This window comes from Oncorhynchus nerka, linkage group LG18 (genome assembly GCF_034236695.1).
Source record: "Oncorhynchus nerka isolate Pitt River linkage group LG18, Oner_Uvic_2.0, whole genome shotgun sequence".
Lineage (NCBI taxonomy): Eukaryota > Metazoa > Chordata > Actinopteri > Salmoniformes > Salmonidae > Oncorhynchus > Oncorhynchus nerka.
This window is the reverse complement of record NC_088413.1, coordinates 83,505,280-83,518,004: the sequence shown is the minus strand read 5'-3', so window position 1 is coordinate 83,518,004 and position 12,725 is coordinate 83,505,280. Positions and strand designations below refer to the sequence as shown.

The window sequence follows — 12,725 nt, the reverse complement described above, 5'->3', positions numbered from 1 at the left end:
TATAGATCAGAGAAGCTGTAGGATGGAACACCACCTACAGAGATCATAGAAGCTGTAGGATGGAACACCTATATAGATCAGAGAAGCTATAGGATGGAACACCACCTACAGAGATCATAGAAGCTGTAGGATGGAACACCACCTATATAGATCAGAGAAGCTGTAGGATGGAACACCACCTACAGAGATCATAGAAGCTGCAGGATGGAACACCACCTACAGAGATCATAGAAGCTGCAGGATGGAACACCACCTACAGAGATCATAGAAGCTGCAGGATGGAACACCACCTACAGAGATCATAGAAGCTGCAGGATGGAACACCACCTACAGAGATCATAGAAGCTGTAGGATGGAACACCACCTACAGAGATCATAGAACTTCCGGGTTGGAGCGAGCGGTCGCATCTGCACTCGGTCCGCAGGTAGTATTACATTTCATTACATTTCATTATAGTACAACGGTTTGATTTGTCTAATCTTAGCAATTTCTTCTTAGCTAGCTACATAGCCGTCTTTGTATCATAGATAATTGCGTAATTATCGTATTTCGTCATCCTAACGCAGTCTACACTGCCCTGCAGCTAGCCAGCTAGCTAACGTCCACCGTTAGCTAGTCCACCGTCTACCGATTAGCAGCACAACTATTACACTCAACTGAACGACTTGATTAGTGTAGTGTTAGCTAGCTACATAGTTGTCTTTGCTGTCTTCGTACCCAAGATAATTGTGTAGTTTAGAGTGTGTAGTTTTATGTCGTCCTTAACATAGGAGACTCTGCTAGCTAGCCAACAGCTAGCCAACGTCTACCGAACAGAACTTCTGCACTCAACAATCCGGTCGCATTTCGCTTCGCTCCACAGGTAGTATCACATTTTTCATTTCATTTCATTACAGTACAACGGCTTGATTTGTTTGATCGTAGCTAGCTACATAGCTAGCTACATAGCCGTCTTTGTATCAAAGATAATTGTGTAGTCTAGAGCGATTTCCTAGGTTAGCTAGCCAGCTATTGTCGTTCTTTTAACGCAACGTAACGTAATCAACACTGCTAGCTAGCCCCGAATAGCAGCACAGTAGAAACTATTACACTCAACGGAACGACTTGATTAGTGTAGTGTCAACAACGCAGCAAATGCCAGCTAGCCTACATAGTCAACAACGCAGCCTCTGCCAGCTAGCCTACTTCAGCAGTACTGTATCATTTTTAATCATTTTAGTCAATAAGATTCTTGCTACGTAAGCTTAACTTTCTGAACACTCGTGACGTGTAGTCCACTTGTCATTCCAATCTCCTTTGCATTAGCGTAGCCTCTTGTGTAGCCTGTCAACTATGTGTCTGTCTATCCCTGTTCTCTCCTCTCTGCACAGACCATACAAACGCTCCACACCGCGTGGCCGTGGCCACCCTAATCTGGTGGTCCCAGCGCGCACGACCCACGTGGAGTTCCAGGTCTCCGGTAGCCTCTGGAACTGCCGATCTGCGGCCAACAAGGCAGAGTTCATCTCCGCCTATGTCTCCCTCCAGTCCCTCGACTTCTTGGCACTGACGGAAACATGGATCACCACAGACAACACTGCTACTCCTACTGCTCTCTCTTCGTCTGCCCACGTGTTCTCGCACACCCCGAGAGCTTCTGGTCAGCGGGGTGGTGGCACCGGGATCCTCATCTCTCCCAAGTGGTCATTCTCTCTTTCTCCCCTTACCCATCTGTCTATCGCCTCCTTTGAATTCCATGCTGTCACAGTTACCAGCCCTTTCAAGCTTAACATCCTTATCATTTATCGCCCTCCAGGTTCCCTCGGAGAGTTCATCAATGAGCTTGATGCCTTGATAAGCTCCTTTCCTGAGGACGGCTCACCTCTCACAGTTCTGGGCGACTTTAACCTCCCCACGCCTACCTTTGACTCATTCCTCTCTGCCTCCTTCTTTCCACTCCTCTCCTCTTTTGACCTCACCCTCTCACCTTCCCCCCTACTCACAAGGCAGGAAATACGCTCGACCTCATCTTTACTAGATGCTGTTCTTCCACTAACCTCGTTGCAACTCCCCTCCAAGTCTCCGACCACTACCTTGTATCCTTTTCCCTCTCGCTCTCATCCAACACTTCCCACACTGCCCCTACTCGGATGGTATCGCGCCGTCCCAACCTTCGCTCTCTCTCCCCGCTACTCTCTCCTCTTCCATCCTATCATCTCTTCCCTCTGCTCAAACCTTCTCCAACCTCTCCTGATTCTGCCTCCTCAACCCTCCTCTCCTCCCTTTCTGCATCCTTTGACTCTCTATGTCCCCTATCCTCCAGGCCGGCTCGGTCCTCCCCTCCCGCTCCGTGGCTCGACGACTCATTGCGAGCTCACAGAACAGGGCTCCGGGCAGCCGAGCGGAAATGGAGGAAAACTCCGCCTCCCTGCGGACCTGACATCCTTTCACTCCCTCCTCTCTACATTTTCCTCTTCTCTCTCTGCTGCTAAAGCCACTTTCTACCACTCTAAATTCCAAGCATCTGCCTCTAACCCTAGGAAGCTCTTTGCAACCTTCTCCTCCCTCCTGAATCCTCCTCCCCCTCCCCCTCCTCCCTCTCTGCAGATGACTTCGTCAACCATTTTGAAAAGAAGGTCGACGACATCCGATCCTCGTTTGCTAAGTCAAACGACACCGCTGGTTCTGCTCACACTGCCCTACCCTGTGCTCTGACCTCTTTCTCCCCTCTCTCTCCAGATGAAATCTCGCGTCTTGTGACGGCCGGCCGCCCAACAACCTGCCCGCTTGACCCTATCCCCTCCTCTCTTCTCCAGACCATTTCCGGAGACCTTCTCCCTTACCTCACCTCGCTCATCAACTCATCCCTGACCGCTGGCTACGTCCCTTCCGTCTTCAAGAGAGCGAGAGTTGCACCCCTTCTGAAAAAACCTACACTCGATCCCTCCGATGTCAACAACTACAGACCAGTATCCCTTCTTTCTTTCTCTCCAAAACTCTTGAACGTGCCGTCCTTGGCCAGCTCTCCCGCTATCTCTCTCAGAATGACCTTCTTGATCCAAATCAGTCAGGTTTCAAGACTAGTCATTCAACTGAGACTGCTCTTCTCTGTATCACGGAGGCGCTCCGCACTGCTAAAGCTAACTCTCTCTCCTCTGCTCTCATCCTTCTAGACCTATCGGCTGCCTTCGATACTGTGAACCATCAGATCCTCCTCTCCACCCTCTCCGAGTTGGGCATCTCCGGCGCGGCCCACGCTTGGATTGCGTCCTACCTGACAGGTCGCTCCTACCAGGTGGCGTGGCGAGAATCCGTCTCCACACCACGTGCTCTCACCACTGGTGTCCCCAGGGCTCTGTTCTAGGCCCTCTCCTATTCTCGCTATACACCAAGTCACTTGGCTCTGTCATAACCTCACATGGTCTCTCCTATCATTGCTATGCAGACGACACACAATTAATCTTCTCCTTTCCCCTTCTGATGACCAGGTGGCGAATCGCATCTCTGCATGTCTGGCAGACATATCCGTGTGGATGACGGATCACCACCTCAAGCTGAACCTCGGCAAGACGGAGCTGCTCTTCCTCCCGGGAAGGACTGCCCGTTCCATGATCTCGCCATCACGGTTGACAACTCCATTGTGTCCTCCTCCCAGAGCGCTAAGAACCTTGGCGTGATCCTGGACAACACCCTGTCGTTCTCAACTAACATCAAGGCGGTGGCCCGTTCCTGTAGGTTCATGCTCTACAACATCCGCAGAGTACGACCCTGCCTCACACAGGAAGCGGCGCAGGTCCTAATCCAGGCACTTGTCATCTCCCGTCTGGATTACTGCAACTCGCTGTTGGCTGGGCTCCCTGCCTGTGCCATTAAACCCCTACAACTCATCCAGAACGCCGCAGCCCGTCTGGTGTTCAACCTTCCCAAGTTCTCTCACGTCACCCCGCTCCTCCGCTCCCTCCACTGGCTTCCAGTTGAAGCTCGCATCCGCTACAAGACCATGGTGCTTGCCTACGGAGCTGTGAGGGGAACGGCACCTCAGTACCTCCAGGCTCTGATCAGGCCCTACACCCAAACAAGGGCACTGCGTTCATCCACCTCTGGCCTGCTCGCCTCCCTACCACTGAGGAAGTACAGTTCCCGCTCAGCCCAGTCAAAACTGTTCGCTGCTCTGGCCCCCCAATGGTGGAACAAACTCCCTCACGACGCCAGGACAGCGGAGTCAATCACCACCTTCCGGAGACACCTGAAACCCCACCTCTTTAAGGAATACCTAGGATAGGATAAAGTAATCCCTCTCACCCCCCCCTCTCCCTGAAAAGATTTAGATGCACTACTGTTCCACTGGAGGTCATAAGGTGAATGCACCAATTTGTAAGTCGCTCTGGATAAGAGCGTCTGCTAAATGACTTAAATGTAAATGTAATAGAAGCTGTAGGATGGAACACCACCTACAGAGATCATAGAAGCTGCAGGATGGAACACCACCTATATAGATCAGAGAAGCTGTAGGATGGAACACCTATATAGATCAGAGAAGCTGTAGGATGGAACACCACCTACAGAGATCATAGAAGCTGTAGGATGGAACACCACCTATATAGATCAGAGACGCTGTAGGATGGAACACCACCTATATAGATCAGAGACGCTGTAGGATGGAACACCACCTATATAGATCAGAGACACTGTAGGATGGAACACCACCTACAGAGATCATAGAAGCTGCAGGATGGAACACCACCTATATAGATCAGAGACGCTGTAGGATGGAACACCACCTATATAGATCAGAGAAGCTGTAGGATGGAACACCACCTACAGAGATCATAGAAGCTGCAGGATGGAACACCACCTATATAGATCATAGAAGCTGTAGGATGGAACACCACCTACAGAGATCATAGAAGCTGTAGGATGGAACACCACCTACAGAGATCATAGAAGCTGTAGGATGGAACACCACCTACAGAGATCAGAGACGCTGTAGGATGGAACACCTATATAGATCAGAGAAGCTGTAGGATGGAACACCTATATAGATCAGAGAAGCTGTAGGATGGAACACCACCTACAGAGATCATAGAAGCTGTAGGATGGAACACCACCTATATAGATCAGAGACGCTGTAGGATGGAACACCACCTATATAGATCAGAGACGCTGTAGGATGGAACACCACCTACAGAGATCAGAGACGCTGTAGGATGGAACACCTATATAGATCAGAGAAGCTGTAGGATGGAACACCACCTACAGAGATCATAGAAGCTGCAGGATGGAACACCACCTACAGAGATCATAGAAGCTGCAGGATGGAACACCACCTATATAGATCAGAGAAGCTGTAGGATGGAACACCACCTACAGAGATCATAGAAGCTGCAGGATGGAACACCACCTATATAGATCAGAGAAGCTGTAGGATGAAACACCGCCTATATAGATCAGAGACGCTGTAGGATGGAACACCACCTATATAGATCAGAGAAGCTGTAGGATGGAACACCACCTACAGAGATCATAGAAGCTGTGTAATATAGCATGAACACCTCCAATAAGAGATCAGACATGAGATCATGATGTTGGATGGATGCAAGTCAAGTACCATAAAGTTTTGTTTTTTCTTGTAACATGTCATTATACTTCATAACTTCACATAATAACTAGCATTAACTTTGGTCCTCTTGTGTTCCAAAAGGGGACACAGGCCAGGGGTTGGGGGGGGGACAGGGGCGTCCAGGGGGGGGTCTTAGTCCAGTCCAACGTCGATGTCCTCGGAGCTGCCGTGCTTTGTGACAAGCCTCCATCTGTGGATGTGGTGGTTTCCTTTCTTCTTCTGATGACAGTCAGGCCCCTCCTCCTCCAGCTTCTGTCTCTTGTATTTGGTCCTCCTGTTCTGGAACCACACCTTCACCTGGGGAGGAAGACAGGGACATTAGAGACATCTATATTCTGGACCACACCTTCACCTGGGGAGGAAGACAGGGACATTAGAGACATCTATATTCTGGACCACACCTTCACCTGGGGAGGAAGACAGGGACATTAGAGACATCTATATTCTGGACCACACCTTCACCTGGGGAGGAAGACAGAGATATTAGAGACATCTATATTCTGGACCACACCTTCACCTGGGGAGGAAGACAGAGATATTAGAGACATCTATATTCTGGACCACACCTTCACCTGGGGAGGAAGACAGACATTAGAGACATCTATATTCTGGACCACACCTTCACCTTAGAGACATCTATATTCTGGACCACACCTTCACCTGGAGAGGAAGACAGAGATATTAGAGACATCTATATTCTGGACCACACCTTCACCTGGGGAGGAAGACAGGGACATTAGAGACATCTATATTCTGGACCATACCTTCACCTGGGGAGGAAGACAGGGACATTAGAGACATCTATATTCTGGACCATACCTTCACCTGGGGAGGAAGACAGGGACATTAGAGACATCTATATTCTGGACCACACCTTCACCTGGGGAGGAAGACAGAGACATTAGACCACACCTTCACCTGGGGAGACATCAGACATTAGAGACATCTATATTCTGGACCACACCTTCACCTGGGGAGGAAGACAGGGACATTAGAGACATCTATATTCTGGACCACACCTTCACCTGGGGAGGAAGACAGAGAATGTTGTATTTTATTGGAGGGTTATACAAGCCCCTCTATGCCTATATAACTCTAACCTGGATACTCAATTTCAGAATTGTTTCTTGTGAAATGTACACAGAAAAGGTATGATACTAAAAAACAATGCATGACGACTGCAACAACAAGCCTCTCAGACTCTGTACACAGAGCTGGTTGAATGGCTTTCCTACTCTCAACACCAAGACTGTACGCTGCATATTACAATTGAATCAATGTAATTATGTTTGGTCATGCTCTCGCAGCGATTCTGACGTATTAGTCGTCATTACAAGCAGGTGTTGTTTACACGTGGTCTGCCACTGCGAGGACGATCAGCTGTCCGTCCTGTCTCCCTGTAGCGCTGTCTTAGGCGTCTCACAGTACGGACATTACAGTTTATTGCCCCGGCCACATCTGCAGTCCTCATGCCTCCTTGCAGCATGCCTAAGGCACGTTCACGCAGATGAGCAGGGTCTCTGGACATCGTTCCATTGAAAATGCATCAGAAATAGAAATCACAGGCTTACAAGTCCTTTTCCCTTCCCCTTTCACCTGACTATGATTTAGTCAAATGATTCACTGAGCTTGATAATAAATTGTAATAGTCCAATTTTCTATCATAGGCCCTTTCGCTAACAGTTGGCTAATTTCAACATAAAAATGTGTCAATATTTGTCCTACTTAGGCTTGCAAGAAAAAGCTAATGATTTTCAGTAGACCTAATAATGAATATGCCTAATGTTTTGACTCATATTTTGAAAAAAACATACAATCACATTCTTTATTTACAACACGTTTAATTAAAAGTTCTTCAAAATATTATTATATTATGTATTTCAATTAAAAGCAGTCCTCCTGACATGAATTTATCAACTCCGAATGAGTTTGGGCTGGAATTGATTAACTGAATTTATATAGGCCTATTCCTGAACTGTGTGCCATATATATATTTCATAGCGTTTCTCACCTGTGTTTCAGACAGACTGAGACGGTTGGCCAGCTGTTTCCTCTCGGCTCCTACTATGTAATGATTATTCTCGAACGCCCGCTCAAGCCGCAGGAGCTGCGACGGGGAGAAGCCGGTGCGGATGCGCTTGGGTTTTCGGGCGAATGGGCGGTGGAGTAGCAGGCTTTCTTGGGAAACATCGTTTCCTGGGGGCAGAGAGAGAGAGAGAGAGAGAGAGGGTTTCCACTAGTTACCACATCCACAAAGTCAAAATTGGCTATATCGTTACGACTTTGTGGCTGTGGTAACTAGTGATGACCGAGACGGAGAGAGAGGGAGAATCACACTGCGGTTTAGATTGAGTGAGTTTGGTGTTTGGCATTCTTTTTAATGCTCTTAATGTTGTGCATATATACATAACATGACATTTGTAATGTCTTTATTCTTTTGGAACTTCTGTGAGTGTAATGTTTACTGTTAATTTTGTATTGTTTATTTCACTTTTGTATATTACCTCACTTGCTTTGGCAATGTTAACATGTGTTTCCCATGCCAATAAAGCCCCTTGAATTGAATTGAATTGAAGCAATTAGAACACAGAGCAACACCAGGAGCGTTTTGCTCTGCAACGAGGTGGAAAAGAACACAGTACCAGGCAGAAAGGGATCTTAGACTAATTCAAATGCCCTTTTGGTTTGAGGCTAGTTTATATACTCTTTACGTAGTTTGAAGTAGTCTATGAATACTTTTATAGAACTCTTCTGCATGTGCTGAGTCCATATCGACGTAGGGATCAATTTAAACTGTCAATTTGATATCGTTCCAAATAAGACTGTGTGACAATTATTTTTAATAATTTAACAATATTATTTGTCTACTTTATATTGAGAATAATGACATTAATCTTTCATCATAAATGAAAATTAGGCCAATACGTTAAATTAGTATAAACATATTAAATGAATCGAGTCTACTGATGCATATAAACCATATAGTCTATTTAAAAGTGTTTACAACCCAAAACAAATTGGCTAGATTCTGAAACAAAATTCTGGTTTGAACGTTTGGGAAGAAAATAATTACAATTTTCGCACTCACTCAGATAAAATAGTGGTTTGGTTTGGATAAATTCGCAGTGGGATTGACCGCGTAACAAAGACAGTATTTCCTCTACAGATTGCCTGTGGCCCGGTGTGTGCCGGGGAAACCTTTCCAGCCGTGGGGAAATGTCTACTGGTTGGGTTTGCGCTCCATTAATCTGGACCCTAGTAGCCTACACTTTGAATACAAAACGACAGACTCCTACATATTATATCATAGCCTAATCACATTTAATTAATACACGTATAATGTTATACAAATACACTGATATCAACATTACAATGGAAACTGAAGTTTCTGACACGCCATCACATTTTCCAAATTGAGTGATTTTGATGTTTAGCATATATTTTTTTAATGCTCTTAATTTTGAATGTAATTTACCTGTCACCCTAATGAAATATGTGCTCTGCTTAGAACTGGTATTTGATGCACCACAAGTGCACGCCAAACGTGTGCCAACACGAGGTAACAGGAGATGAGACGGTCAATGACACAATTTACCTTCACTTTGTCATGTCGAGTTCCATATTAATACCCATCAGCAATTTGATGTGTTCTGCAGACTGAAACAAATATTTCTCGTTTGGTTACAAACGATTACATTATAAAGCAGAGCGAAAGGCGCGTTAGTACCATGTGCGCAACGTTACGACCATACAGTGCATTCAGAAAGTATACAGACCCCTGGACTTTTCCCACATTTTGTTACATTTACAAGCCTTATTCTGAAACTGATTAAATCAGAGGTTTTTCCTGATCAATCTACACACAATATCCCATAATGACAAACATTTCTCAAAACGGTTTTTGCTTTGTCATTATGTGGGCTGCATTATGGGCTATTGTGTGTAGATTGCCGAGGGAAAAAAAATATTTCATACATTTTTAGAATAAGGCTGTAATGGAACAAAATGTTGAAAAAGTCAAGGGGTCTGAATACTTTCCGAGGGCTCTGTGCGTACCGCCCCAACATCTGCATTGAATACAAATACTTTCCGAGGGCTCTGTGCGTACCGCCCCAACATCTGCATTGAATACAAATACTTTCCGAGGGTTCTGTGCGTACCGCCCCAACATCTGCATTGAATACAAATACTTTCCGAGGGCTCTGTGCGTACCTTCCGAGGGCTCTGTGCGTACCTTCCGAGGGCTCTGTGTGTACTGCCCCAACATCTGCATTGAATACAACTTGTAAGAGTATACAGCCTATATAGCCTCGCTGAAGGCCATTTAACAGTATACATATGAATTAAAATGTCACAACCTCATCGTTCCATACCTCTTATTTATCTTGTTTTAACCGTATATGTGTTCATTTGTTGCTAGTATGCCAATATAGGCTGAAATGGCCCAAGGCAGGGAGTTCAACTGGCAACATAGGCTGAAATGGCCCAAGGCAGGGAGTTCAACTGGCAATATAGGCTGAAATGGCCCAAGGCAGGGAGTTCAACTGGCAACATAGGCTGAAATGGCCCAAGGCAGGGAGTTCAACTGGCAATATAGGCTGAAATGGCCCAAGGCAGGGAGTTCAACTGGCAACATAGGCTGAAATGGCCCAAGGCAGGGAGTTCAACTGGCAACATAGGCTGAAATGGCCCAAGGCAGGGAGTTCAACTGGCAACATAGGCTGAAATGGCCCAAGGCAGGGAGTTCAACTGGCAACATAAACATCCCCACTATCTGATTGACGAGTTTCCCTTTACCAAAGTGTAGCCAAGGGGGGGAATGGAACGTGGAAATGTTTTCCATAAGTACTCTATCTCATATCCAATCTAGTGGAAATGTTTTCCATAAGTACTCTATCTCATATCCAATCTAGTGGAAATGTTTTCCATAAGTACTCTATCTCATACCCAATCTAGTGGAAATGTTTTCCATAAGTACTATATCTCATATCCAATCTAGTGGAAATGTTTTCCATAAGTACTCTATCTCATATCCAATCTAGTGGAAATGTTTTCCATAAGTACTCTATGTCATATCCAATCCAGTGGAAATGTTTTCCATAAGTACTATATCTCATATCCAATCTAGTGGAAATGTTTTCCATAAGTACTATATCTCATATCCAATCTAGTGGAAATGTTTTCCATAAGTACTCTATCTCATACCCGTTCTAGTGGAAATGTTTTCCATAAGTACATTTACATTACATTTAAGTCATTTAGCAGACGCTCTTATCCAGAGCGACTTACAAATTGGTGCGTTAACCTTATGACATCCAGTGGAACAGCCACTTTACAATAGTGCATCTAAATCTTTTAAGGGGGGGGTGAGAAGGATTACTTTATCCTATCCTAGGTATTCCTTAAAGAGGTGGGGTTTCAGGTGTCTCCGGAAGGTGGTGATTGACTCCGCTGTCCTGGCGTCGTGAGGGAGTTTGTTCCACCATTGGGGGGCCAGAGCAGCGAACAGTTTTGACTGGGCTGAGCGGGAAATAAGTACTATATATCTCATACCCGTTCTAGTGGAAATGTTTTCCATAAGTACTCTATCTCATACCCGTTCTAGTGGAAATGTTTTCGATAAGCACTCCATCTCATATCCACTCTAGTGGAAATGTTTTCCATAAGTACTCTATCTCATATCCAATCTAGTGTAAATGTTTTCGATAAGCACTCCATCTCATATCCACTCTAGTGTAAATGTTTTCCATAAGTACTCTATCTCATATCCAATCTAGGTATTGTTTATGTTCACCTGTGGCTGAAAAATGTGAGTTATAAAGGCTATGCATCGTAGTCCCATTTCACCACAATAATGTTGTAATAAAGCCAAACATTAACTGATGATTAACATACATGAAAATGAATGATTAATCCCGCCATTATGGCAGCCTAATTGTTGTCAATCTGTTAAAGATGTTAAATTGACATCTCTGCAGTGTAGGGCCCAGTTTAGTCCTTATTGTCAAAGTACAAGCAAACCAGCCAGAGGCATTCATTTATCCATTAACCTAGAAGTTGATTTGCTTGACTTTAGCTATAATTATTGATAGGCCTAAGTATTAAGACTGAGAAATTATTCAATTTAATTTTCAACACACACGCGCGCGCGCGCACACACACACACACACACACTATCTCTCTCTTTCCAATCCTTTACCTTGAAATTTGTATCCGAATAACCTGTTTCGTAAATCCCATGGGTAGAAGTTGAGAGGGTCTCGGTGTTGTGTCCCAAAGAAGTGTGCAGGGTGTTGTAGGTGGCCCCCTCCTAGCTGGTGGGGGTTCATGGTCAGCCCGGGGTGGTTGACCGACTCATGGAACACCAGCTCCGGGTTCTGATACAGAGACCTGCCGGTGGGACTCTGGTACCCGCTCATGAAAGCGTCAGTGGAGTTTGAATAAGTCAGGGCCGTCGGTCGGATGGGATCTTCCGTTGTTTGAGAGTTTTCTTTGGCCACCAATGATTCTATCATAAAACAACGTTTACTCACCGACGAAAACATCGTCCCCACTTCAGGTAGTGAAATACAGAAATCCAGTCAAAATGGTTCCCTCAAAAAGTCATAGTGAGCATCAATGGTTACGGTAGAGCCCTCGGACCGACGTTCTGAGCGGGAACCTCGAGCACCTCCCATTATGGAGGTGAGATCCATGCACGCGCACCGGGGCGGACACGAGGACAAATCAACGTTCTGGAACCGAGAGGACTGAGATGTGCGCAAGCGCAGCAATGGTATTCTAGATTGCGCTGATTGGAAGAGTACACCTGTCAATGAGTTCTCTCATGTACCCGGGGTGTGGATTTAGCAGAAGCAGGAATAGAGTTATAGGCGTCGTGCAGAAACTCATATAGCAACAATAGCTTCATATGAAACCAAATAGCCTAGTCGTGTTTCCTCGGCTGATTTTTTGGCTCGTTCTGCAAATATAACACCAGTTAAAACCTTCCAGTTGAATATACACTCACATTTCTTGTCCTGAATATAGCCTATCACACCAAATTAATGTATAATGAAACCAGTGTTGTTTAGCCTACACGTTTGAGGATGACAATACTTTATCCATTAAAGCGTAGCCTATAAT

General features: G+C 45.5%; 1 protein-coding gene across 1 annotated transcript; it reads right to left on the bottom strand.

Annotated features, from left to right (window-relative positions):
• Positions 1-5,323: 5,323 nt before the first annotated feature.
• On the bottom strand, positions 5,324-12,373 carry LOC115126572 (homeobox protein EMX1-like). Its single transcript, XM_065004440.1, has 3 exons — positions 11,800-12,373; positions 7,612-7,796; positions 5,324-5,897 (listed from the first exon to the last, which is right to left on the bottom strand). The coding sequence occupies exons 1-3, from the start codon at positions 12,143-12,145 to the stop codon at positions 5,733-5,735; spliced, it is 696 nt and encodes a 231-aa protein (XP_064860512.1). The 5' UTR covers positions 12,146-12,373; the 3' UTR covers positions 5,324-5,732.
• Positions 12,374-12,725: the final 352 nt, after the last annotated feature.

Excerpts from the sequence above, each read along its gene's own strand:
- LOC115126572 (XM_065004440.1), bottom strand. The coding sequence starts at position 12,145 with ATGTTTTCGTCGGTGAGTAAACGTTGTTTTATGATAGAATCATTGGTG. Across the intron at positions 7,797-11,799 it reads ATTCGGATACAAATTTCAAG|GAAACGATGTTTCCCAAGAA; the intron begins GTAAAGGATTGG and ends CTCTGCCCCCAG. Across the intron at positions 5,898-7,611 it reads TCAGTCTGTCTGAAACACAG|GTGAAGGTGTGGTTCCAGAA; the intron begins GTGAGAAACGCT and ends CTTCCTCCCCAG.